Source organism: Zalophus californianus, chromosome 3 (assembly GCF_009762305.2).
Source record: "Zalophus californianus isolate mZalCal1 chromosome 3, mZalCal1.pri.v2, whole genome shotgun sequence".
Classification (NCBI taxonomy): Eukaryota; Metazoa; Chordata; class Mammalia; order Carnivora; family Otariidae; genus Zalophus; species Zalophus californianus.
Window position 1 is genome coordinate 12,216,057 of NC_045597.1, and position 27,650 is coordinate 12,243,706.

A 27,650-nucleotide genomic window follows, 5' to 3' on the forward strand; every position below is an offset into this window, starting at 1 on the left:
GACCTGAGCCGAAGGCAGACATTTAACTGACTGAGCCACCCAGGCACCCCCAGCATGTGACTCTTGATCTCAGGGTTGTTGGTTTGAGCCCCATGTTGGGTACACAGATTAATCAGAAATAAAATCCTAAAAGAAAAAAAAGAACTTGCACTTGATTAGACATTGTTAGTAATGGGGCGCCTGGGTGGATCAGTCAGTTAAGCAGCTGCCTTCAGCTCAGGTCATGATCCCAGGGATCAAGCCCTGTATCAGTCTCTGCTCAGTGGGGAGACTGCTTCTCCTTCTCCCTCTGCTGCTCCCCCATGCTTGTGCTCGCTCTCTCTCTCTAATGAATAAAAAAGACATTGTCAGTAACTACTGTCAGCACCTTACACATCATCCTCTGCTTCCTAAATGAAAATGTGCCCATTCTAGAATCTAATGAGTTGGCAAGCAAGCATGGAATTTAGAACTGGTAGAGAGACATGGGTGAAATTAGGAGGTTTGGGGAAACCCTTCACTTCCCGGATATATGTGCTCTTTTTTTTTTTTTAATTTATGTTTCTTAAAACGAAACAAAAAGGGTAAGAAAAAAAGAAAACCTCACAACCTGCATGCTTTTGCTATTGTTTTTAATTTAAAAAATACATAATCTGTTTGCCTTCTATGGAAGTAGATATGGTTTAGAGAGCCAAGGTAACACAGTGGGGTAAAGGTTTGCGCTGTCTGGGACTGCTTCGGGAGTTCGAATCCCAAAGGGAAATCTTAATTTAGGATTTGCAGACTAGGATCTAAGAGTTTAGGTAAGAAGGGAGTGACATACCCCAGGGTGGCCCAGAGGTGTAAATGTGGGATGTGTATGGTCATACAAAACAGCGGCAATTTCCCCTGAAGGGCAGGGAGATAGGGACCTGCATCTGCCTCACCGCGTGGGGGGTCACCCATTTCTACTCTTGGAACAGGTGAGGACGGGGACATGTCTAGGCTATTCCCTTAAATCGCAGAGGAGGAAATGGGTTAGTGTGAATTGTTTTTATCATACATGACTTGTTGCGTGTATTCTCCAGCCTGCCAGGCTCACTCAGAGCCACATCCTGCATTCCAACCTACTAGGAAAACAATCCAACGCAGCAAGCTTCTATTGAGCGCTAACTGCATGCCTAACCTCCCGTCTTATTATATGCCAGACCTGTCCATGAAGCCCTGAACCGTGGTGTTTTGCTTTCTGCCCGAGATTGGTAGTTTCCCCTACCACTTTAAGATTCCGAGCTAGGTCAGTGTTTGCCTTTCTGGTGGGGTTGGTCGCAATGGGCGGCCTCCTTCCTTCCGGGGACGAAGGCTTCGACGCCTCAGGGAACTCGGGCTAGAGCGGTGGCGGCGACTCCCGCAAAGGCCGGCTTCAAGCTACCACCGCGCGGGGCGGAATCCGACCAGGCAGGTAAGGAGCTGTCCATCAGCAGGCGGTGGGCGTGGCCTGTGCAGACCGACCAATCAGCGGAGTCCCCTTTAAGAAGGGCTCCCCGCCCCGGGAACCCGCCCAAACCCAAGCGACTGAGCATGCGCCCGGGGCTCAGCGCAAATTCCTCCCCCCTCACTGTACGCCCTCTTCCCGGCCCTGTCGGAGTTAGGCTGCTCAGGGTTTCCTCAGAAAAGAGGGGAACAGGAGGAGACAGGGCGATGGGACCCCTCAGGGATGGGAAAGTGAGAAAGGCTGTGTGAGGAAGTTCCTCAGATCGGTGGCTGTCGCTAGCAGCCGCCAGCTCCTGGGTTGCGTGGGGCTCCCAGGCCGGCGCTTCTGGGTCTCCCGGGCCCCGAGCCTTGCGGTCCCGCCCGGCCGCGGAGGGGCGGCAGGAAGGCATGTGGTGTCACTTCGGCCTCGTGCAGGTTATTGTTTTTCCTCAGTTTATAGAAGACGTAGGCGAGGCTCAGAAGTTTCGATCCCGCCCAAGGTGACGCAGCAGGGCGCCGTTGCGGGCCGGGGTCTGCGTGCCTCGTAGCGACTGCCCCGGCCTGCGCCGCCCCGCGCCCGGGGACGTGCCCTTCGGCTCCCTTCGGCTCCCCACCGTTCGCGCTACGCCCCCGGGGGGCGGAATGGGGGTTTTAGGCCGGAGAAGCGCCGCTGCGAGTGCGTGTGGCGCTCCACGCCGGGTCCCAGACAGGGCGTTCCATCCGGCTCCGCACGGCCGCTTCTTCCCAGCGGCTCTGTGCTCTCTCGGTGCCTCCTAAAGTCCACCTTCCCGAAACCTCAGAGGCCCCGGGCGCACGGGGGGCGTGGTGCCGCCGAGGCCGCTCCCTGCCGCTGGCCGTGGGGTCCCACTGTACAGGCGCCGGTTTCGGGGACTTGGTCTCGCTCCAGCCCCGAATTGTGCGCCCTGTCGGCGGCTGGCGCGAACCTCACCTCGGGTCTTCGGACTTGCGGCCCCGGGAAGCAGGGGGGTCGGAGCGGAGGCGCCCCCACCTGTCCGGTAGCCCGCGTCCCGCCACCTCGCTCAGGCGCCTAGCAGCGCGGGCCGGGCCGACCTGCCGGGCCCGCCGTCCCGCCGCGCCGGCCCCTCCTCCGCCCGCCCCGCCCCGCGCCGCGCCGGACACCCCGCCCCGAGGAGGCGGCCCGGCGAGCGGCTGCCGAGGGAGGCTGGTGGCATGGGGGAGCCGCCGCCGCCACACTCTCGGTCGCCCCTAGCGAGCCCGGGTGCTGCCCTGAGTGCTGGGGACCGCGGACGCCTCGGGGGGCGCCTCGGGGCGTGACACGGTGCGGAGGGCGCGGCCGGGGTTGCGCCGCTAGGACGAGCGGCGGGCGGCAGGGGCAGCGGGCGGGCGGGCGGCGGCGCCGGGAGCTGCGGGCGGGCCAGGCCGGGCGCCCAGGGCGCACCTGGCGGTGGCGCGGCGGGGCCGGACCGCGGGAGCAGGCGCCGCGGCGGCAGTGACGGCGAGGATGTCGCAGCCGCCGCTGCTCCCTGCCTCGGCGGAGACTCGGAAGTTCACCCGGGCGCTGAGTAAGCCGGGCACGGCGGCCGAGCTGCGGCAGAGCGTGTCGGAGGTGGTGCGCGGCTCGGTGCTTCTGGTGAGTGCCGGACGACGGACGGTGGGAGGCAGGCGGGCGGGCGGCCACCTCCTCTACGCTCCTCTAAGTCGATCGGGCCCAGGCCGGGCTGCACGACTCTGCTGGGTGTGCAGGATGAAGAGGTGGTGGCTGCGGGACAGGAGAGAAGGGAAGATCCTGGAGGGCAGCAACTTCCATATCCCCACCCCGAGTCTGGGGGTCCCCTCCCCACTGTTGCCCCTTCCCTCCTGGGAAATTTCCTGGAAGTGAGATAGTCATCTCCCTCAACTACCCTCTCCTCCCCGCCCCCCCCCACCAGTTTACCTTCCTCTGCCAGTTGGGGCTTTACACTCCTTTGCCCCCATTCCTCCCGCAGTCCCCTGCCCTTCCGGTATTCTGGAGGGTCTTGGCACCTGTGGCCTGGAGAGCTGCACCGGAGTGGAGTTGGGGGCTGCTTTTTCCAGTCGGTAACCCAGGGTACGAGGTGGCCCTGCGCACCCTTTGGATGGGCTGAGCTCCAGAAGGGAAGCGGTCCCGCCCCCTCCCCTTAAACTGGCTTCCTGAGGTTTGGCCTCCTCTTTCGGAGGGTTAGGGGGCGTGATAGCAACCCTTGGTAATTTCAGCATTTGTGCAAATTACCACGAAGTTTGGGGATTTGAAGCAAGTGAAGCAAGCAGTCCCAAGATTAATGTGGTCGTAGCAGAACATCTTTAAGAATGGGCCCCTGGGTGTAGGAAGATGAAGTTTTAAATCGACTTTTCCATAGCCGGGGCTGGTCCTGCTATATTTGGGAACACAGTACACCCAGGTCACTTGGAAGGTGCGGGAGAGGAGTGGACTTTTGACGGCAGCATGTTCTCCCAGGCAGCTGGAAACTTTTAGCTTCTCCTTGGCATTGTTGTTGACATTTGTTTTCTGGAAAGGGGCTTGTTTGTGGGCGGGTGATTTGTGGTATTTGTTGGAACGGTGCAAGAAGATGGGCCTTGGAAGTGATTCTCTGTGCTCTGTGGTGCTGTGTGTGGGGTATCGTCCCGTTGAGTGAGGGGGCACTTAACACAGGAGCCGGCACATCTTTCTGGTGGCAGATAGATGCCCTTCCTGAGCAGACACAGGATGACCTGAATGATGTTTGTGGAGATTGGAGATTGCTGATTTCCATATCCAGCTTGCTTAGTTTGATTTTTCTCTCAGTTGACAGCTCTGCCAACTCACCCCAGATTCCTCAAACTCCAATCAGTCCGCCAGTAATAAACAGGGATTTTATTTTTTCTTTTCTATTGAACTTGATCAGTTGATGGTAAGAATAGAGCAGAGTCGGGAATAGACTAGAACCTGGCTTCTCCTCCAAAACCCAAACTGACTTCCTTTAGCCTAAGGGAGGACTCCCTGCATCTTCTTGACTTTTGCCATTGTGCGTCTGGTAAGGATAAAGCCTGCAACATCTCTGGCATTTTTTCTGTTCTCACCTGAAATTTAGTTCTTTTAACTGGGGGCTGCTTTCCTCATCAGGGATTTCAGGCAAAAGAAGAGTAAGTAAAACTTACTTTCATGACTTACATGACTATGCCATGATTTCCAAAGTTCTGGCAGACCTGAACTGAAGAGGAGGTATTGGTTTAATGACCATTAGGTTGAGCACAGAAGTTCCAAAATAGGCCCAACAGTGCAACAGCTGTAATGTGCAATATTCTTTGAGTACCTGTCCTTCCTATTGGAGGGTGGCCTACTGATAGTGACCTGGTAGTGTCCATTCCCATGGATGACACGTTTCCATGTTACCGCTGACACTTTAATAGTACATCTGTTTTCCTTAGACACCCTCCTCATGAACAGTCAGATGCCTGGCTGGTGTCTCAGCTCTTAGTGTTGTCTATCAGTGGTCACTGTCTGATGAAACAAACAAACAAAAAAATTGTAGGAAAGCAGGTGTCATCACTGGGGCGTTTGAGGGGCTCCCTGGCTGAGTGGGAAGTGCGTTGCAATGGTTCTGCGTTGCAGAAGGAGGAATTAGAGATAGCATACATATACTAAAAATTACCCATAAGCCTCACTCCCTCCACCTCCTGCCAGGTACTCTGCCACCACCTGCTTCTTCTTGCTGCTCCCCAGTGTCCATCAGGAAGCCACAGCAGGTGCACCTGCCACATAAGTTCTGGTTTGGCTTTATTCTAAGAGGATATAGGAAGGTCCCCCTGATCCTTGCAGGAGGCTGAATAGCAACCAAGCCAGGGTTTGGAATCCCATTGGTCTACTGATCCATGTTTGGATGGAAGTATTGCTCTGCTCTGTCTTTGACGACTTGGGTGAGCGCTATACAATGCCTACATCATAGTAAACACTCAATAAATATTCTTAACTACCTGACCGATAAAGCAATTTTGCAGATGGACTAAAATTAAAAATGAATAGGGTGTGGATTTAACTGGCTCTTGCCATGCTTCTAGCGTTGGTGAGTGACTGGTAGTGAGATCAGAAACAACAAAATTAAATAGTTCAGTGGGTAATAAAGGTTGCCACTTAAGCTTTAAAAGTGAGACACGCTCATAAATTTTTCATTGTTTGATAGCTTCATTTTTCTTTCTTTTTTTAAAAGATTTTATTTATTTATTTGAGAGAGAGAGAGAGAGAGAGAGAGAATGAGAGATAGAGAGCACGAGAGGGAAGAGGGTCAGAGGGAGAAGCAGACTCCCCGCCGAGCAGGGAGCCCGACGCGGGACTTGATCCCGGGACTCCAGGATCATGACCTGAGCCGAAGGTGGTCGCTTAACCGACGGAGCCACCCAGGCGCCCGATAGCTTCATTTTTCATAGGCTCAGGTTTGTGGGCCTTTAAAAATGATTTTGTATTAATTTGAAGAGCTTGAAAATAAACATACAAAAAAGTGGAGAGAATAGTATAATGAGCCCTCGTAATCCATCACACAGATTCAATAATTATCAAGATTTTACCCAACTTTGTTTTAAGTGTCCCGTGTGTGTGTGTGAGAGAGAGAGAGAGAAAGAGATTGTGAATTCCAGGCCTCTTGTTCTTTCGCTCCATATACCTAGTGTGTGTTAGAAATACGGATATTTTGTACAGAAGTATAATGGCATTACGATAAAATTAACAAATAATCTGTTGATAATACTCTTCAGGTTCCCCAGATTGCTTAAAAAACATCTTTGATAGGGCGCCTGGGTGGCTCAGTCGGTTAAGCATCTGCCTTCGGCTCAGGTCGTGATCCTGGGGTCCTGGGATCGAGTCCCGCGTGCTCGGCGGGGAGCCTGCTTCTCCCTCTGCTTCTCTCTCTCGTGAATAAATAAATAAAATCTTTAAAAAAAAATCTTTGATAGGTAGTTTGTCCTAATCAGAAATTAAACAAGGTTTGCGGAACCTTTTGAATGTGGTTCACACTTTGGTGAATTATTTGTAATAGAGAGGACCCTCTCTGAGGTCAGGAGTCCTGGGTTTCAATCCTAGAGATTTAGTAGTTTAGACCATGGGCTCTGGAATCAGAGCACGTGGATTATAAGTCAAGCTCTGCCCCTTACCCACTGGGCAGTCTTAGGCACATAACTTAGCCTTGCTGTGCCTCAGTTTCCTCATCTGTGGAATGGAGATAATTCTGTACTTTTTTTTTTAGGGTTGGTTGGGAGGATTAAATGAATAATGTAGATAAAGCTCTTTGACAGTGCCTGGCATATATTCTACCAGCTACTTAAGTCATGCTGGGCTGTCGCTTAACTTCTCTGAACTTCAAAGTTCTATTGTGTGTGTGTGTGTGTGTGTGTGTGTGTGTATATATATATGTATATATATATTTAAGATTTATTTATTTATTTTAGAGAGTGTGCAAATAGGGGGAGGGGCAGAGGGAAGGAAGAGAGAGAGAGAGAAGCAGACTCCCCACTGAACGCGGAGAAGCCTAACACGGGGCTTGATGTCACGATCCTGAGATCATGACCTGAGTCGAAATCAAGAGTCAGATGCTTAACCGACTGAACCACCCTGGCACCCCAGGGCTCTATTATATTAAATGAGGGGCTCTACTAGATTGTTCCTAGAGTCCCTTTCCTTATCAGCATGCTTGAATTCTAAGATGCTTTTATGAGTAGTAAAGATACTGCTACTAATATTCTTGACTGTAGGAAAGGATATTTGTGATTTGGGGTAATGAAGGAAGAATCTCCACATTTCCAGAATTAGCTTTCCATGATTTAGAATAGTCAGGAGGGCAGCACATTCAAAATATGTGCAAGCTCAGAAGAAAAACTTCCCTGAGCAGGGTAGAGTTGTGATTGCTTTTGGAGCTCCCAAAGCATTTTACCTTGGGTCTTTCAGATTTATTAAGGATAGCATCATTATGGCCTAGATCTAACAGAGTATGCCACCCAAGGCCTAAAAATATCCTTTCTCTAAAAGATTTGTGTAAATATTATGACACAGGCCTTTGCATGGGTTTGCCAGTTATATGCACTTGGGTATTGCTGCCTAAGTCACCTGGCTTCCAACTTCCTTACCGATCTTCTCTTAGTATGTTCAGCTTCAGAGTCTCCTTCCATGTTCCTTGGACATCCAGCATTATGAAATGAAATGAAACCGAGTTGGGTTGCTCAATTTCCCTTTGTGTTACTGGAGGGGAATGGACAGAAGGTATGGGATGATATTCTCCTGGAGTACATGCTTGGGGCCTTCCTCACCCTCCTAGGTCAGGCAATTCAAGGTTCCGGTATTATCTGAGGTAATGTGAGACTGAGACCTGAGTGGTGGTGTTCTTTGAAATCCTCGGGTAAGGTAAAACCTCATTTTGGCTGTAATTTTAAATCAGGTATGTTAGTAAATCGACAGCTGAGCTGGCCTGAGCATCACCTCACTGTCTTTCTCCACCCTCTGGTGGAGGCCCAACAAACAGAAATGTCCCAAAACACAGGAAGTAGGGTGGAGGCCCATCTCCAAGTAGATAATCAATAACAGGTTCTGTTTCTTTGGTTTCTAGTCCATTTGAATATTAGGAGACAGGAGGGCATTAGTAATGCCTTGAATTTGAAAAGGGAGGGAAGGAATTGTGAAATCTTTATCCACATGGATTGAGGGCCTTCTCTGTGCTAGGACTCTTTGCTGGGTGCTGAGGATGAGCAAGCCTTTGCCTTGAGGGTTTATGATCTAAACAGGTGGACAGGTGAGTAGTTTTCAAAAAGGTGGGTCACAATACAAAGGAGAACATTTAAAGGGTCAAATGGCTGGCTCCATGCATAGAGAAAGATGAAATGACAGAGAACTGGTGTACTTGGGAAAGTGTTATGAAGAACTGGGTTGGACCTGGAAGATGAAGAGATAAGGGGGACTTTTTTTTTTTTTTCCCCCAGAAAAGAATGAGAGATTGAACTAATGCTTAAAATGCCCGGGTCAGCCAAGAAGGAGCAGAACAGCTTGGGCAAAGACGGATAAGTTTTAGGGGGAAGGGAAAGAAGTTTTGAGAGGCATAGTTGTTAATTTTGGGAACAGTTTCAATGAGTGGCTGAGGGTACATCACAAAATAATTTTTTTCTTGTCTTTTTTTTTTTTTTTTTGAGAGGGAAAGAGAGAAAGAGAGGAAGAGACTCTTTAGCAGGCTCTACGCCTAGTGAGGAGCCCGACTCGGGGCTTGATCTCACAACCCCGAGATCATGACCTGAGCCAAATTCAAGAGTCAGATACTTAAGTGACTGAGCCACCCAGGCGCCCCTTCCTTGTCTCTTTGAAACCTATTTTAGGAAAGAGGTTCATAGCAGTCTATGAATATATGCTTCTTAGAGACATCTTCTAAGGGTAATCTTGGGGGTAAATAATATGATGAGTTTGTGTCATGCAGTCCCAGCGACAGGGAGAAAGGTCTGTGGCATGAAAAGAAAACCCCAAAATAGGCCTCAGTGTGTAAACATTTAGGCTATCATGGGATGAGTAGTCAAACATGGGGGGTGCACACCATTCAGTAAATGCTGCTGCAGAAAACCAGTGTTGGAGCCCACCTTTTATACTAAAATAAATTATAACTAAATATAAGAGCTACATGTGAAATAAATAAAAGGAGTGGGAGTGAATAATCATGTAAGGGTGGAGAGGGATTTTTAAAGTATTAAAGGGAAAAACCAGTTTGATCTGGGCTTAGGAAGGGAGCTGTGGCTTTGCCACTGGTGAGCTGAGGCCTTGGAGTAGGTTACTTCACCGAAGCCTCAGTTTGGTCATCTGAGAGTTGGTATTATTAGATATTATTATCTTAGAGAGTTTTTAAAGTAAGGATTAAATAGAGGAATGTACTTAAATCACTTAATAGTTTTTAGCAAATGTAAGGTTCTGATTATGTTAATAAAGGAAAAGATTGGTTATCTTGACTAAGTATATCTGGATCCAGGATTTATTGAGCACTTACTGTGTCCTAGGACATGTGTTGGGCTTCATGCATGGGACAATAAGTCACCACAAGATGACACAGCTGTAAGTGGAGGGTCTGGGTCTTGAACCTGGGCATTATGGCTTCAGACCACGTGTTCCTCACCATTCTGCCGATTGCCTTCCTATGTAAACACTCAAACCTCTGTTCTGTAACAGGTAGTACCATAAATTTAGAAGTCAATAAACTTAGAAACGCTAAGCACTCTATTAATCTATATCTATATCTCAGTCACAGTATTGTTTTTAAAAATCTGTTGGGAGTTCTTACAAATCAATTACAAAAAGAAAAACACTCCAGTGGAAAAATGGGAAAGGACAATAGGCAATTTCTCAGAGAAAGGAGTATAATTAGCCAATAAAGAGTAGACCAAAATGTTCAACCTTGCTAATAACTAAGAAACACTGATTAAAACAAGATGCCATTTTTGCCTGATAAATTTGCAAATTTGCAAAGATAGAAAAGGTATTTGCAAGGATGGGTGAACCTGTTTGCACTCCTTTTTGCAGGACTACCCATGTCACAACTCCAGGACTCCATTTGCATGGCATTTAATAAGATTTGTGTCTCCTGGAATTTATGACATGATGAATGGTATAATCCTTTTGCAGTTGGGCTACATGTCAAAAACTTTAACATGCTCCCATTTTGGGGTCCAGTGCTTGTAACTGTGGGAATTTCTCCTGAGGATTCACCTGAAATGTGCGTTGGTTCAGTGTCTGAAGTCAAATTGCTGACCGTTCAGGGCAGAAAATGTAAAATACTGACCAACTGCAAACTATCTAAAGGTCTTGACAGTAGTCTAAATAAATTGTGGAATGTGGAGTATTTATGATGCCATTATGTTTTGTTTTAGAAGAGTAATGATGAGAAAATTCTTCCATTGCATTGCTAGAAGGCACGGGGCTTGTGGTTAAGTTCAGAAGCCTGGGCGTTGCTGTTTGGGTTCTGGTACCTCTTTGCTGGTAACCACTGTGTGATCTTGGATTGTGCCCCTGCAGCCTGACTTCTGTCCTTGGTGTGGGGTGGCTTCTCAGTCCTCACCCCTTCAGCTTGTTGGTCTGTAGCATTTCATGCCAGTCAGCCCCCCTGCCTTCCCTTTCTCTGCTTCTCCTCCATGCTCCAGTCTTCACTCTGTCCCCTTGCTACCTCACCACCCAGGGGCATTCCTGAAGGGTCCTTTCTCCACCACTGGCTTGTGGAATTTAATCTCTCCCCTTCACTCTGAAGGGAGTGCTACACCTTCACTGTGATTTCTGAATATTTACCTCAGTTTCCCCAGCCTAGACCTGCCTGTCCACTAACCTGCCTCACCATGTGCACTCGGCTGGCCTGCCAGTCCCTTAATGTTCATCAGCTATGAAACATAAGTTGCCACTCTTCATCCCAAACTAGCCATCCTTTTTGTGTTTTCTTTAGCAATAGACATCATTGCCATGGCCACCAACTTTGAAATCTCTCATTCCTCCTTCGTCTCTTCTGGTCTCCTTTTACTTTCCTCATTCCGTCATCACTGCATCCATTATGTTCTATTTCTGCTTCAGTCATTGTGGGCTGATGACTCCCAAAACCTCAGTGGCTCAGAAAGGTTTATGTCCTCCCAACGCTGGCTCTCTGTGGAGGATGGCTGGGGTCCTGTTATCCATATCCTGGGACCTGGGTTGATGGGACAGCCACCATCTTGATTGTGGTGTGTCCTTGTGGGGGGCAAGAGTGTGGGGACTTACGCTTCCACCCAGTCACGTTTGCTTCCATTCCATTGACTAAAGGCCACACCTAGCTCCAAGGGCAGAGAAGTACAGGCTTATCTCCATGCCTGGAAGGAGAGCTAAAATCTTCGGTGAGCCATGAGCTGCACTCATGACTACAAACCTGTCATCCCCTTCCCTCTGTCTCCTGCCCTTATGTTGGTCCCTGCCACAGTCCCTCTTGTCTGGTCTCTTTGCTGCCTTTCTTACCCTATCCTTAAGGCTTTTATTCTGAAAACTTAACCTACCATTGTTTCCACTGCCCTTGGAATAGGAACTTCTTCCCTTGGACTGTAAGGTGCTCTCCTTGTCATGCACCACTCTGCTGTTGCTCACGGGCCAGGCTTTAACGTTCTCTGGATGCCAGGCTCTCTTGTACCCCAGGACGTTGGCAGAAGCTCTTACCTCTGCCTGGGATAATCATCACCTCTTGCCTCCTTCCTCATCTGCCAGACCACTCCCTTAGGTCTTTGGAACTGTACTTACATGCCCTTGCCTCATAGAGGCCTTGCCTATCCACCCAAACTGAAACAGGCCCTGCCTGTTCTTTTCCTCTGTTTTGCTTAGCACAATTTATATCTTTATTTGTGTGTACATTTATTTAATGTCTGTTTCCCTCGCCGAACTGTTTGTTCACCACTGTTTCTCCAGTGCTTGGCATATAGCAGTGGTTTGATGAATATTTTATGGGTGAATGAATGACTCCTGAAGACTACATCTTACGGTTTCAGTTTTTCATCCTTTTTTGATTCCCCATTGCCCTGAATTTCTCTCCCTTGTACCCGTTTCTATTTACTTCATTCTAGCCCAGCTCCCTCTGCCCGATTAGTTTTCCTAACCCTCAATTCCATTATGTCATTAATTTCTCATTGCCACCTGATAATTTGGTGATATTCTCGCAGGGCAGAATGTATCACCTTGGGGCTGGCCCTGTGTTTGTTTTAGTTTAGCAAAAGCTGGTCAGGTTGTCAGTAAATCTGTATGATCTTTGCATAGTTTTTGAAAGCAGCCACACATTTTGGCTCAAGTAAGATTCATCTCCTTTTTTAGGACCATTTGTTTTCACCAAATCTTTAGAGCTTCTGTGTGTAAAATGACACACTGGCCTAATTCTTGTGTTAGGTATTTAGTAACTAACTCCTCTGAAAACAAAATGAAATAAAACAAAAATACAAACAATAGAAACCACTGGAAGTGCATTCCATTCAATTGAATTGTGAGTTGTGCAAACCATCAAGAAGTACATGGGTGGTGAAGTTGTTTCTGTCACTTCTTCTCTAGGACTCTGGGAGTCCTTATCAGTGAATAGATAGCAAGGAGACCTACTATCTGATCAGAACTCTCTAATGCCAAATGGTGTGTTTGAATCTCCTGGCCCCCTTTCTTTGAATTTGGCAGGGATAAATACAATTAAGATCGTGCTTGGGTGTGTCTACTTCAGGAGGCTGGCTGGGTCCGTGCTTGTGTTGGAAACATGCCCATTTATTTATTCCATTTATTTATTATAGATTAACATTTATTGAATGCTAACTAGATTCTCTGAAAGTAAATCTAGAAGCAGGTATCTATGAACTGCCTAGGGTCTCCACTGATCTCTTTATTCTTAAGTTTATTCTGAAACTTTTATGTTCTTAGTTTGAGATTCACATGCTCTATTTTCATACTTTTTTTAAAAAGATTTTATTTATTTATTTGACAGAGATACGGCGAGGGAGGGAACACAAGCAGGGGGAGTGGGAGAGGGAGAAGCAGGCTTCCCGCAGAGCAGGGAGCTGGAGGCGGGGCTTGATCCCAGAACCCTGGGATCATGAGCTGAGCCGAAGGCAGTTGCTTAACCAACTGAGCCACCCAAGGCGCCCCATACATTTTTTTTTTTTAAGATTTATTTATTTGAGAGAGAGAAAGAAAGTAGGGGGAGGGGCAGAGGGAAAGAATCTCAGGCAGACTCCCTGCTGAGCATGGAGCCCTATTCTGGGCTTGATCCCAGGACCCTGAGATCATGACCTGAGCTGAAACCAAGAGTGAGACACTTAACCAACTGTGCCACCCAGCTGCCCGTTCATACATTTTGTCTTAACAGAAAATACATGTTCTGTTGTGTGGGTATAGTAATGTTCTATGGAAAGATATTTACTGTGCTAAGTTAAAAAAGAGATTATAAACAGTATATACAAAATGATTCACTTTGAAAAAAGTATAAGCAGTATTTTGTTCATGGAAAAGTTTTATGATCTTATAGATGCTATAATAAATCATTCTCTTTTGTTTCAGGAATATGTTAAATATCAGATCTTTAGTTCCTGAATTCTAGAACATAAGAAAAGATGGTGGTATAACCAAGCTTCTGGTGATAGGGGTATTATTCTTTCTAGGGATGGCAATGGTATATTATGGATAAGAACTTGGGTTCCGGGACATTTTTAGTCTGGAGCTCTGCTGAGAAGTTTTCACCCTGAGAATGGACATTATAGTAGCACTTATCTTGTAGATCTCTGTGATGATTAAGTGAGCACATGCATATAAAGCACTTAGAATACGGCTTGGCGCATAGTAAATACCCAGTAAGTACAAGCTTTTGTTACTTATGAGGGCATCCTGAAAGAATATCATATAACCCTTAAAAAAGTGCCACTTCGGGAGAATTTGTAACATGGAAAAATTAGAGTTGGGTGAAAAAGAAGTAAGATGTGGAAATGTGTATGATCACAACTGTATAAGAAAAAGCCAGTGTGTAAGAAAAATGTTGGAAGGAAATACATGGAGAGGTAGGCCTATGATTTTTCTTTATATATTCTATTTCCTAATTGTTGTACTTTCATAAGTGAATAGTAATAATCTTATCAAGAAAAATAAAATAGTGACTATAGGAGGAAAATTTTGGTGTTGCATAGAAGACATTCAAATTAGGACACTGAAAACTGTACGTGTGTATCTTAGTGCTTCTGCAAGTGTGCATCTTGATGTAAAATGTGCTCCCGGTGAGGCATACATGTGCATCTTGGTAGCAAAAATATTGTCGATCAGTGTAAGATCTCTGCATTAAATGCTCATAGAAGGAGGCCCATGTGAAATAGTGAAACTTGCATTTGACAGTTTTATAAAATTCTTTGAAAAAACTGCCTTGCTTGAGCCTTTGGAAAATCCAGTGAGACAGGGATATGTTTTTATTTCTGTTTTTTTTTTTTTTTTTCTGTTGAGGAAACTGAAGACCGGGAAATCAAATGACTCACTCAAGGTCATCTGGCTAATACTTAGCAGTTTTTCCTGAAAAGGTGGCAGGGATTGTCTAAATAATGTAATTTTAAAATTTGAGTTTCTTGGAAACTTTTTTTAAAAAATTAAAATTATTTTTTAAGTAATCTCTATGCCCAATGTGGAACTTGAACTCATGACCCCAAGATCAAGAGTTGCATGTTCCACTGACTGAGCTAGCCAGGCACCCAGAGTTTCTTGGAAACTTTTAAATTGTTAACTTGAATCATTAAACACCTTTATGGAAAGTACCATAAATTCTCTGGGTTGATAGAAATTTGTGACGTGGAAACGAAATCATACTGTTTTGGAGGTGAAAGTTAACCTAAGGGTTATCTGGTGCAGCTTCCTAATTTTACAGATGAAGAAGATTAAGATCTACCATGGTTAATTGATTTGTCTGTGATCATTCAACTAGTTAGTATTATAGACAAGAACAAAATTGAGTTTACTGACTCCTGGCCCAATGTACTTTCCACTGACCACAGGAAATAATTGAGTTTATTCTGTTTACACTTGGCATTTCATTGAGTATCTTCACAGACCGCAGTAATCAGATAATATCAGAATATGATACATCCATTTGCACCATGGATCTCCTGCTTCTATATTTCATTAGGCCAGTTGGTAGGTAAAATTGATATTCGTTTTTCTACAAGCCAGGAATGGAGTTCTACATTTCTGTTTAAGGAGTTAGGAGGAAAGAGAGAAGGAATTAAAAAGCAAGAATTATAAGATTAATCTAAAAAAGATCTCAGTAGAAACTTATTGAGGAATTAAGAATTAATTTAGTAAAATAATGTTATTTAAGGGATGGAAAAATCATGGTTTTATGTATACTTTGGTTAAAATAATTATGTGGCTTGAGAAAAACCTTTCCCGGGCCTATTAACCTAAAATTCTTTACTGTAGAATAAGCTCTGTTAATCTAGGTCATTTTGCCTTTCAGGCTGCATTGCCTTAGCTAAAATAAATATTAAGCTATAAATGGCAGTTTGGTTCAAATTGTATTATTACAGAACACGGTACATTTCTGAAATTGTTCAGTGAATTTATTTAATCTGTCATTCTAATATATTGCTGTTTCCTTAAGTAGAAAGCAGAGTTCCTATGGGGATAGCAGAGGTGCCATAATATTTATAGTTATTAGACTCATTTATAAACTATTATACTAGATAGAATTTGCAGGGTATTTAATCTTTTAGGTTAACTTTTTTTCTTCCCAGGCTTTTAATATGTTCATTTAGCCATATTAATTTTCTTTATTCTTTTAAGAAAAACTTCTGAGAGAATATTATTTTTTTTCTAGAAGATCAGTTATAACTGCTGTTATATGATTTTTTTTTTTTTTGAAACTGAAGAATGCGTGTGCTTTACTGTCTTCTTTGGAGGTGATTTTGTGAAGAACCAATTAATGTATCAAGTTTTTATTTTTATTTTTTTTAAAGATTTTTTAAATTTTTTATTAGAGAGAGAGTGTGTACAAGCAGGGGGAGCGGCAGGCAGAGGGAGAGGGAGAAGCAGGCTCCCTGCTGAGCAGGGTGCCCGATGTGGGACTCCATCCCAGGACTCTGGGATCATGACCCGAGCCAAAGGCAGACGCTTAACCGTCTTGAGCCACCCAGGCGCCCCAGTGTATCAAGTTTTTAAAGGAACATAAAACTTAAAACCACTTAAAATTGAGAGGGGCAAAGATTGGTGACACAGTGTTAGTTAATATATCAGGCAGACTTTAGTAAACACATTGGTGTTGAGATTTCCATAACGTCCTAAGAGGTGGTGTGAGAGAAGCGGGATGGCCAGTAGCAGATGACGGTGTCTTGAACTAAGGACAGTCACATTTTATAAATCACATGTCATGGTCTGGAGCTTCCAAGCTGGAGAGGAGGAAAGAAGATTATGGGCTCTGGATATCCCACAGGTTGCAGGGTGAGGATAGGCTCCTTTGGTGGACATTATGGGGAGCTCCATCTGAGGAAGGGAATTTCAGAATAGCTCCTGGAATTTGAGAGAATTACAGATGTCTTTTTCCGTGGCTACAGTTGTTAGAAATTGTAAAAAGAAGCTCAGCTTCTGTCGTTTACAATATGGACTCTTGGCGTCTTGGACGGACACTCGGAAAGAAGCTTCAAACCAGCCCTACTCCATAACTTCCCAGCATATTCCAGTGAGCATTATACTTCTTGTCTGGAGAACTGGGTTCTCTGCCTGTGACACTCCTTTGTGTCCTGGCCTAGGGCCTGCGTTGTGTCACCTGTACAGTAGGGGAGGCACTAACCAGCCCAGAGTGGATTTAAGCTGCTTGTTTCTGACCAAATCCTTAGGTTTGGCGCTTGGCCTGGTGCAGCCCTGGAGCTCATTTCCATCAGCAGTGACCTTTGGGAAGGAAGGGGCAGGGGCCTGATGGAGCCCAGTCTTTTCTGCACCAGGCTTCCTTCTGATCTTCCATATTATCAGGCTAGGGCATCTTGCCCTAGAGCCTCCTGAGGATTCACTGTCCTTTTGTTTATCTTTTACTCAGGATCTTAGCAGATCTTGAGCCATTTTTGAGTTTGTAATGATGACATTAGCAGACAAAAATGCAGTGTTACTACACATTCTTTAAGCTCTTGTGCTTCACTGTTAGTAGGTCCCCAGTTATTATCGGTTGCTCATTTATTCAATAAACACTAAAGGATAAACCTTTGATTAAAACACAGACTTTGGGGCGCCTGGGTGGCGCAGTCGGTTAAGCATCTGCCTTTCAGCTCACGTCATGATCCCAGGGTCCTGGGATCGAGTTCCGCGTCAGGCTCCTTGCTGAGCGGGCAGCCTGCTTCTCCCTCTGCCTGCCACTCCCCCTGCTTGTGCGCTCTCTCTCTCTCTCTCTCTCTCTCTCTGACAAATAAATAAATAAAACCTTAAAAAAAAAAAAGACACAGACTTTGTCTTCAAGGAAGGTATAATCTAGAGGGAAAGAGGAGCATAGATGAGACCCAGGCAGCTTTTGGGTTGGTGTCCCCTTTGGGAGTCTCTTGGCTCTTTGGCATCCTGAAAGGAAGAAGGAAGATTGTGATCAGTGCAGATCAAGTTTATGGGAAGTTGCTGAGACTGAAGTCAGCTTTGTGGGGAATAGAAACATACCCCGGACCTCTACATCTATTACTGTGCTTTCACGAGACCCAGGAAACTTGAAGCTTGATGCACATGTTCATGGCAGGCGTGGGGAGAGAATGTTTTTCTCATGAAGCTGCTGGGTAGGGATGGGGGAAACTCATATCGATGATAAGGGTGCAGTGCGAATTGGGGGTCAGGGCTCAGAGGAACAGGCTACAGAGGTGGGAGGGAAGGCTTTTCGTTTTTAGGGTAATGTAGCTGTTAATGTTCTAAGCAGTCCTACAGGTAAGATTTTTAGCTATATACATGTGATTTACTTTGAAGCTAACTAAGAAAGACAGGGCATTTAAGAGAGTCACTTCTTTTGGCATCTAGAATGTGTCTCCTAGGTGCAAAGACCCCATATATGCAGGGATTTGAGTCTTGATTATGTCCTTACCTAACCCCACAAGTAACGTGAAATTTAATAACAGTATCATATTAGCCTTTTAAACTCACGTTAAATAATAGGGTAGTATATTATCATAGTTTGTTTTCAGCTATGTAGTTGAGGGTACAGGAATTGTAAAACCCCTCCTTTCTTCAGAACTGAAAATGAAGCCAATTTTTGTGGAGCTCCAGATTAAAAATAATCTGAATTGATTGTGAGAAGCGTGCATGAAAAGAAAATTCAGTTTTTTTATGCAAAATCATCAGGGACTTTAGGCTCCATGGAACACAGATTTGCATGGCACTGTTAATCTGGCTTTTTACTGATTGTAAAAGGTACTGAATACTTAACATGGCGGTTTTTGGAAGCAAGCTGACATCCTGCTGATTGCAGTTACGCTGCAGTTAGGCTAATGATAGCATAACTGATATGGCACTAGTCACCGTTTCAAGTGCAAAGAAATGTCTGTTCATGAAATACTAAAACTGGTTCTTACAATAAGGTGCATGTACTTGATTTAGGCTTGATTTTTGTTTAGTGTTAATTCATTGATTTTTTTGCTTCCTGCCATTAAGGACATGTGTGGATCATGTTAATAATCCCCTGGGAAAAGAAATGAGCAAGTATTTGATTGACAGATAAATATGCATGCACATGTATATTATAGCTGCTTCCACATCTATATTTCCACATGCATCTGAATAGATAGATTGTTAATTTCACATATGCACCAAATTAGTTGAAAACGTTTGTTGAGTCCTCACATGTGCCAAGCACTGTGCTAGGTGCATTGGGGAACCAGGATGAGTAAGACAGATCCTATCTGTGGCGTCGACAGCCTAATAGGGGAGAGAAGATTGCAAAATAAGCTTTATGCACATTTAAATAGAAGATTGTATCACTGGAGAGTTGTGAGTAAAGCTTTAAAGAGTCCTCAGGAGTTTAGAGTACTTCCAGTCCAGGGAATCAGAAAAAGCTTAATGAAGAAGATGGCATTTTGAGCTGAAAGTAGATTTGAATTATTGTAGATAGAGGGGCCTGCATGAATGAAGGCCCCTGGAGAGGAAATCATGGCGTGTACCTGGGGAGCAGTGACTAGTTAAAACTGGTGAAATGTAGAGAGAGTTAGGGGTATGCAGATCTGGGTCATGTGGGATGGTTGGGGGAGGATGGACAAGGGCCAGGTTGTGGAGTGTTGACTTTATTCTTTGCTTTGGGTTTCAGAGCTAGAAGATGCCCGGATTAGAGTTTTGCTGCAGGAATATGGTGACTGTGTGGTTGGAGCCTTGTGGGGCTGGGACAAGAATAGGTGCAGAGACCTCTGCCGTAATTTCGACAAGAAGTAAAGAGGAGGGCGTAAAATAAAGAGGTGATGTGTAAGAAGTATTTTGGGATAAAGTGGATGGGTATTTGAACCTGAATAGATTAGGTTATTTATTTATTCAGTAAATATTTACCAGTAATCTTCTGCCCCACACCACGGTGAGCTTCATGTTCCCTGGCTAGGTGAGATCGGGAAGCTGCAGGTATTAACTAGAGCCTTAGGTTTCAGCCTTGGGAGACCAGGAAGGTGGTGATGCAGAAATCTGAGAACACAGCCCCTGTTTCGCAGGCCTTGAGGGGAGCGTAAATTTATCTGGTCTCCTGCTTTCAGATAAACCATTGCAGACAGATGAGAATCCCAGCTCCCATTATAAACCACCACCAGAGAAAAGGATTAGCAGGGAGCTGTTAGTGGCCTTCATTTTTTAGAGGGTGTTTAGGATAGAGCAACAGCTTTAAAAACCATCTATCTGGCTAGTCTTCTTTAAAATACTCCGTCATGATCAGTGCGTGCTTAACCGTGAGGCCCCCGCCAGCTGTCTTCTCTGCCACTGTCTGGAAGGCTGACATTCTGACTTCATGTCAGTTTTCTGGAATGACCTTTCTTTTCTCCCCTTTTAAGGGAAAAATTAAGCCTTTAAAAATGGTAGACTCATAAACAATTATTTTGAGTCAAGATAGGTAGTTACTTTTACTAACTTTTTGTGCACATCTCCGTAGTTGTTTTAGGTCAGAGAAAATAAACATGACTGCTTTGTACAGCAGGCCCCCAGTTCAATTTTGGATGTGAGTTTCTCTAACATCTCCAAGTACAAACTAAGTCACTGCATGGGTTGATAAATTATAGATGGAAAAGAGTTCTCAGTTTTCCTCTTCTTGGATTTCTTTCCTTTCTATGACCCTAGATCTCTCCTCTTTGAAATTCCATCTTCCTTTGATATCCACGTACGGTTATTGTTGCCTAGTTATTAATCAATATGGTGACTGGCGATAATAATAACTTTTTTCACGTCTCTCTCTCAGACTGTTTTCCCATTCAGCTCCCCACTGTAGCCATCCCCTAGGAGAATGAGTAGCTGTTTTCTTCTGTCCACTTTCCACAGAGTTTATCTGCTACTCCTATTTCAGGGACTCATTCCCATGTCTTTATTTCCAGCCTTGACCAAGAGATTTGTGAGGGTCGGGAGGAAGCCCATTGGTGAAGGGATATGATAAAAGAAAAAGCAGCAGGAGAAATGAGTATTTGCCCCCAAATGGAAGATCTTCGGGTCTCGGTGGGAGGCTTCAGAATAGAGAAGCATAGGAGGAAGGACAGATGTGAAGGTGTTGGACCTCCATTTCTTACTGTAAGGCAGCATGACTCAGTGTGAAATCCACGGACAGGGGTTTGTCTGTGAACTGTTTATAACTGACCTATAAGGAGATACATACAGAAAATGAGAATAAGGGTTTAGAAACAAACAATTTGCAGGCCGACTTTGAGTCTGTTCAATTCAATAAAAATTTGGGACTTTACATTTTCATGTCTTTGTTTTTTTATTTCATTTAATAGTTGTTATTATTTTGTATTTTATAAAAGTACTAGTCCCAAATGGGTTGGGGGAGGAAGCAAACATTCACCACAAGTAGTTTGAGAAGGCCTGTTGTCGGTTTGTGGAGATGGTAGTTGGGGATGTTTTATTTGAAGTGCTTGGTTTGGTCAGTGGGAATGAGGGGTGCACAGGCTGGGAGCAGATGGGTGCTCATCTTAGCACCTGGAAAAAGTGGGGCCGAGTAAGACGGAGTCTTGTGACTTTGGGGACTTGTGGGGTGGAGGTTGGTGCTTGGGCACGGGGTACTCACACTCATGTGAGGCCCAGCCCCAGCGTTTGGTAGGAATGTGCCCGTTGCCCTGCTGGCTAGGCCTTCTAGGCTGGGCAGGGGTTTCCTGCAGCCTGAGTAGGGGCTGTTGGACCAGGACCTGATTAGGGTTATTTCATCTTTGGTGTGCTCTAAGTTCGATTTTCATCCTATGTCTCTACCTTGACTCTGCCTAGACAGACATATTGCACAAGCCTTAAAGTTGTTTCTTCTCGAATGTTTCTGAACGTTTCTTTAAAATTCTTCTAACATGAAGAACGATTCCTTCTGTTGATAGTTTTCCTGGACCCCTTGTATTCTAAGCCATGCACCTTTCCATAGGCCTTTGCCTAATGCTGTAACGTAACTGACAGGGGCAGTGTTTTTTCTTTCTGTGAAAGGTGGTGTCATGGTGGATGCCCAGCACATATAACACCAGCAAAGCAGATTTTTGGGATCCTGGGCTGGCAACTTTATAATTCTTTCTATCTTTTCCGCTTTGCTGGAAGCGACAGGATATTAAACCACGGAACTGGCGTGGTCCTCGGCTGCCTGCCAACGGAATATTTGGGGAAAGAATGGACCAGCTTTTGTTTCCTTTGCCTTCTGTGTAGCCTTGGGGTGGATTCTGAGGGGATGTCCCCCCCCTCCCCCCCGCAGAACTAACCCATTTGGTATTGAGAAAGCAGGAAAGCGAGTTTTCCTGTTACTAGCAGTGAACAAAAAGCAAGCAGCGGATAGAGATATCCTGTTGGAGAAGGTTTGGGGGAGTGAATGCAGACAAATGCACCTCATTCTTTCCGTGTCTTTAAGGAATATGAGGAGATGGGAAGGAAATCAGTCACTCTGCATGCCAAGTCAAATGGTTTTCTTTTTATTTATGGTGCTTAATAAGAAGGCTGTAAGTGTATGCTTTGTGATTTAAAAACTTGTCAGATACAGAGATCTATAGCACATGACAGATTAGAAAAATGAAACAGTTTTTTTTGTTGTTGTTGTTTGTTTCTCATGAGGTCATTCTAAGTTTCCCTGGAAGGGAGCAATGAACTGTAAAAGTAAATGTAAACTCTATCCAAGTTTTATTTATTTTTAGGTTTAAAAATCACTTAATAATGGCAGATTCTTGCTGAATTAGGTTTATAAGAAGATGGCTTGTCATATGGTCTTAGGGAATCAGTCATTCGTTGGTTCTTTTTAAAAAGAACTTTTGTCTCTCATTATAAGAGCAGTACATGTTTATTATAGGAAAATTAAAGAACACATATGGGCGACTGAATGGTACAGGAATGGACTGGAAAGACTTGGAAATGGAAAATTAGAGCAGTGTGGTGAAGGAGAGAAGACCAAGGTTTTCTGGGAGCTGTGGGTGTGGAGACATGGTCAGGGAAGACCTTCCTGGAAACCCTCCTTGGGAGCTGTCTTGCCTGCATGCTGCACGTTCAGTAGATTTTAGCTTTGGAACTGGCCTGCTCTTCTGCCGTGGGTTTAGACCTGATCATTCCAAGTTTGTCTGGAGCTGGAAAACTGTGTAATGATCAGTTGAGAAGTTGGTCAACTCAGTGCATTTCATGTTTTGTCAGTCAGGGAGAAGGAGTGCGGGGCAGGAAGGATCTCTGAAGAGAGACAGATTTGTATCAGCGAGTGAGTGGTTGGGTGGTGAGGGGGAGAGAGAATATCTTTGAGAATCTTGGTTGTAAGAGAGAGAAAAGAGAATATAAGAGAGAAGATGTAGAAGAATACAATAAAGTTTTTTTTTTGGTGGGGGAGAGGAAACGTACAGTGTGTTCTGCTGTTTTTCATTGTCTTCTTGACCTTCCCTTTCCCTCCATGTCTTGTCATGTTGACAAGTGCTTAGGTGTTCTATGGAATGAAGCTTCTTCCTTTTATCTCAGTAAACATTTATAGAACAGCTGTCAGTAGGTCATATTTTTAGTCCATTTTAGCTTATCAAGATAGTGCCAGAAGTCCTTATAAGGCATGTGATTAAGTTGTCTTGGGCTTTTTTGTTCATCTGTGAAAATATATTGACCATCAAATATACTAGCCATTTTATTATGAGTAATACAGGATCAACAGGTAAAATGGAAGGTATAGAGGCTTGGACTAGATAGTCTGTTGATTTTGGTAAATTGTAGAACAGATATTCATTGAATACTGTTACGTAGTAGCCCCTGGGCTAGAACTTGGAAAGGATTAGAAGTTGGACAGACACAGCCCTTGATCTCACAGACCTTCCAGTCTGAGCAGGACATGAATTGGTAGTGAGACAGTCCCAGTGGAGTGGGGTAAGATCTCTGACGAGACACGTGGGATGTCCTGTGGTGAGGTGGGAGAGGCATCTGTTCTGGGCCAGATGGAGTGACGTCTGAATGGTAAGAAGAAATTAGCCAAATGGCCTAGGCTAGACATAATATATCAATGGGCTAGAATTGAGAGTCCAGAAATAAATTCATACATTTCTAGTCCACTGATTTTTCAACAAGCGGGCCAAGACCATTCAAAGGAGAGAGAATAGTCTTTTCAACATACAGTGTTGGGACAACTGGGTATCTGAATGCAAAAGAATGAAGGTGGGTCTTTGTATCATGCCATATGTAAAAACTAACTTATAATTGATCGTAGACTAAATGTAAGACCTAAAACTACAAAACTCTTTGAAAAAGAACATAGGTTGTAAATCTTCATGACCTTGGACTAGGTATTAATTTCTTGTATATGACGTGAAAAGCACAAGCAACAAAAGAAAAAATAGATAAATTGGATATTATGAAAAGAAAGCTTTTGTGTTTCAAAGGACACATTGAAGAAAAAGATAACACAGAATGAGAGAAAAGATTTTCAAGTCCTATATCTGATAAGGGACTGGCAATCTAGAATGTATAAAGAACTCTTACAGCTCAAAAGAGAACTCAGTTAAAAAATGAGCAAAGACTCAAACATTTCCTTAAAGGAAATATACAAATGGATCTCATCAACAGTAGAAATCTTCTCAAGGAAATGTAATTCAAAACCTCAGTGAGATACCACTTCACACACACTAGGATGGCTAATACATGAAGACAGGCAATAAGACTCCTCTGACGGTGAGGATGTGGAGAGATTTGAGCCCTTCTGTATTGCTGGTGGGAATGTAAAATGGTGCAGTCACTCTGGAAGAGTGTTTGTGCTTTTTTTGCTTTTTTTTTTTTTTGGAAGACCTTTTTGGCAGGTCTTCAAAATGCTAAATATAGAGTTACTCTGTGACCCAGCCGTTCCACTTGTAGGTATATAGCTAAGAGAATTGAGAACATATGTCCACACAAAAATTTTACATGGTTGTATTACTCAGGATTCTCCAGAGAAGCAGAACCAAAGGAGATTTTTTTTTTTTTAAGATTTTACTTATTTATTTGGCAGAGAGAGAGAGAGAGAGCGCATGCGCTCAAGCACAAGCAGGGGGAGCAGCAGAGGGAGAGGGAGAAGCAGGCTCCCCACAGAGCAGGGAGCCCGAAGTGGGGCTCAATTCCAGGACTTTGAGATCATGAGCTGAGCCAAAGGTAGATGCTTAACTGACTGAGCCACCCAGGCGCCCCCAAAGGAGATTTGTTATAAGGAATTGTCTCACACAATTATGAAGGCTGAAAAGTCTCACATTCTGCCATTTGTAGCTGGAGACCCAGGAAAGCCAGTGTATAATTCAGTCCAAGTCCAAAGGCCTGAGAATCAGGGGGAGCCAATAGTATAGATTCCAGTCTTCATCTGAAGACCTGAGAACCAGGAGCACCGAGGGCAGAGGATGATTGATGTCCCAGCTTAAGAAATCAGGCAGGAAGGACCAAATTGTTCTTCCTTTGCCTTTTTGTCTTATTCAGGCCTTCAGCAATATTGGATGATGACCACCCACGTTGGCCAGGGTGAACTGCTTTATTGAGTCCACTGATTCAGATGCTAATTTTATCCAGAAACATTCTCATAGACACACCCAGACATAATATTTAGCCAAATATCTGGGCATCCATTGATCTAGTCAATTTGACACATAAAATTAGATACCACAATGGATGTTCATGGTGTGATGGATAATGGCCCCAAAATAGAGAACCCAAATGTCCATAACTGATGGATACAGAAAATGTAGTATATTCATACAATGGAATGTTCTTTCACCATAAAAAGAAGTGAAGTACTGATACATCCCCTCAACATAGATGAACGTTGAAAACATGCTAAGTGGAAGAAGCCAGACACAGAAGGCCACATATTGTTCGATAACATTTTTTGGGAAATGTCCAGAATAGGTAAATCCACAGGGACAGAAAATAGTGGTTACCAGGGGCTGGGGAGAGGGGGAAAGGAGAGTGACTGCTAATGGGTACGGGTTTTCTTTTTGGAATGAAGATTAGATTGTTGGGGTTGCACAACCCTGTGGCTATATTAGCATCACTGAATTGTACACTTTAAAGGAATTTTGTGCTATGTGAATTACATCTCACTATAACATAAAAAAAAAAATGGGGCACCTGGGTGGCTCAGTCGTTAAGCATCTGCCTTTGGCTCAGGTCATGATCCCAGAGTCCTGGGATCGAGTCCCACATCGGGCTCCCTGCTCCACAGGAAGCCTCCTTCTCCCTCTCCCACTCACCTTGCTTGTGTTCCTGCTCTCTCTATCTCTGTCTCTGTCAAATAAATAAATAAAATCTTTAAAAAAAAATGTGAATGTTATCCTAAGGTTCGTTGGTAGTCCCTAAAGGATTTTAAACAGAGTGGTGGACATGGTTGGATCTGTGTTTTTGGAAGATGATTCTGAAAGATGTTTTTGGAAGATGTGGGGAAGGTAGGGAAAGTGACCTAAAAAGGGCAAGACCAGAGGCAGGGATCCCATTGAGAGGCTGTTAAAATCATACATGTGAGAGACTGGTGGTTTAAACTAGGGAAATGGCAGTGGGAGTGACAGGAGGTAGAAAGTTCAAAGTACAAAGCACAGTGGGGTTTGGTGATTGATGAGATGAATTGAGGATGATGCCTGTATGCTCAACTGAAGGTGTGGGCGGAGGAAGGAGCAGGGTAGGCAAGAAAGGTGACCTCAGTGTGCTTACAGCCTGACCCACTGAGATGTCCCTGGACCAGGCACACGGAGGCGTCAAGTAGATAGTTGACACAGACCTCGGAAATCCAAATACTCAGGGTTCTTGTTAAAAATGCAAATTCTTGGGCTTCACTTCAGACAGATTGACTCAGAATCTCTGATCATGGTGGACCTACCTAACATTTGAGGCTTCTTTGGATGTACTTGGAAACTGGAAGAGTGGCAATGATTCCCTAGGGAGAGGATATGGCAGAGATGAGAAGTGACCCCATCGTTCTGTATAGGCCCAGTAGTGGAAGAGGAGACCTCACAGGTATCTGGACCTCTAGACCAGAGAGGTAAGAGGCATCCAGGAGGCCGGGGGGTGTCAGGGAAGCCAAGGGAAGAGTGTTTCAAAGTGGGGAGGTGTCCTGGGGTGTCATAAGCTTCTGAGAGGTAAGGTAAGAGATGCAAAGTGTGCTTTGGGTTTACTAACAAAGTGGCCTTTGGGAAAGGCCATGGATGGTGGAGACATGTCTCCAGAGCAGGGCTGGTATGGGGCTGCGACATGTGGCCCGTGGGTCCTCCCAGGAGTGGAGCCCCTTGAGCTGCCACCCTGCATATTTCCCTTGGCTCTGCCCTGTTCCTCAGCCCTGATGAGGCACACCTAGTGCTTCCAGAGCCTCCACTGGGGAGAGTTTCTCCAGAGTGTGTGGGGCACCCTCTGTAAATGGCCTACGCCTGCAGGGCCAGTGGAGCTGGGCGGGGGGCGGGGGGAGATGCAGGGTCAGGGCTGGGGGTCCTGGAGCTGTTGACACGAGCAGATGTCTTATCTGGTTCTTCACTTGGCTTAGCAGAGCACAGTGCTCTGCTTCTTGGCCTGCACAGAAGTACCTCTGTAGGTCTGAATCGGTATGGACAGGACAGATTTTTGAAGTTGGGGCATTTCATATTTTCTTGGTTTGCGGGTCATAACACAGTTTTGAGAGAGATGATGTATAAATACTTGGAAGTGATAGCCACCCCACCCCGGATTTTGGCACATTCTTCTGCCTTTTGAAATATTGTCTAATAAAAGTTACACAGTTCTCTTAGAGTTGTAAATCTGGTCTCAGCAGTTTTCAGTGTAATAAATTACTGTATATTATCAGCATAGGAAAAATCAGTGTGAATGATAATAACTTCAAACTCAGTTAAATGCTTGTCAGTTTACTGTCTAAGTAGATAGAGTGCCTGCCGATCTGTGAGTGTGTAGTCCGCCAGCATGCAACTCCTGGTCTGCTTCTCTGTGTTTTTGAAACCACTGCTCTTTAAGGAGGGTTTAGTTATTGTTTTGAAGAGCTTTGAAACTGTTCCACTTTTAAATTTACAATCTGCACTTTTAATTTAGAAGTTGTGGTTGCTTTTTCTTTACTAAAGGCAGCATATTAGTGTTATGGACATATTTAGGTGTTCAAATAACTATTCTTTTATTTGGGGGAATATTGTGC

General features: G+C 44.7%; 1 protein-coding gene across 6 annotated transcripts in view; it reads left to right on the forward strand.

The window, feature by feature from the left end:
• The first annotated feature begins 2,786 nt into the window (after positions 1-2,786).
• The window catches only part of DOCK9 (dedicator of cytokinesis 9), a 283,449-nt gene continuing 258,585 nt past the window's right edge, over positions 2,787-27,650 (forward strand). For 5 of the 6 annotated variants that reach the window (XM_027590627.1, XM_027590636.1, XM_027590630.1 and 2 more), the window contains exon 1: positions 2,912-3,040. In XM_027590627.1, the coding sequence (XP_027446428.1) occupies positions 2,912-3,040 (129 nt within the window). Of the gene's footprint in view, positions 3,041-27,650 lie in introns of all 6 variants that reach the window. The other variant, XM_027590615.1, reaches the window with a different exon arrangement.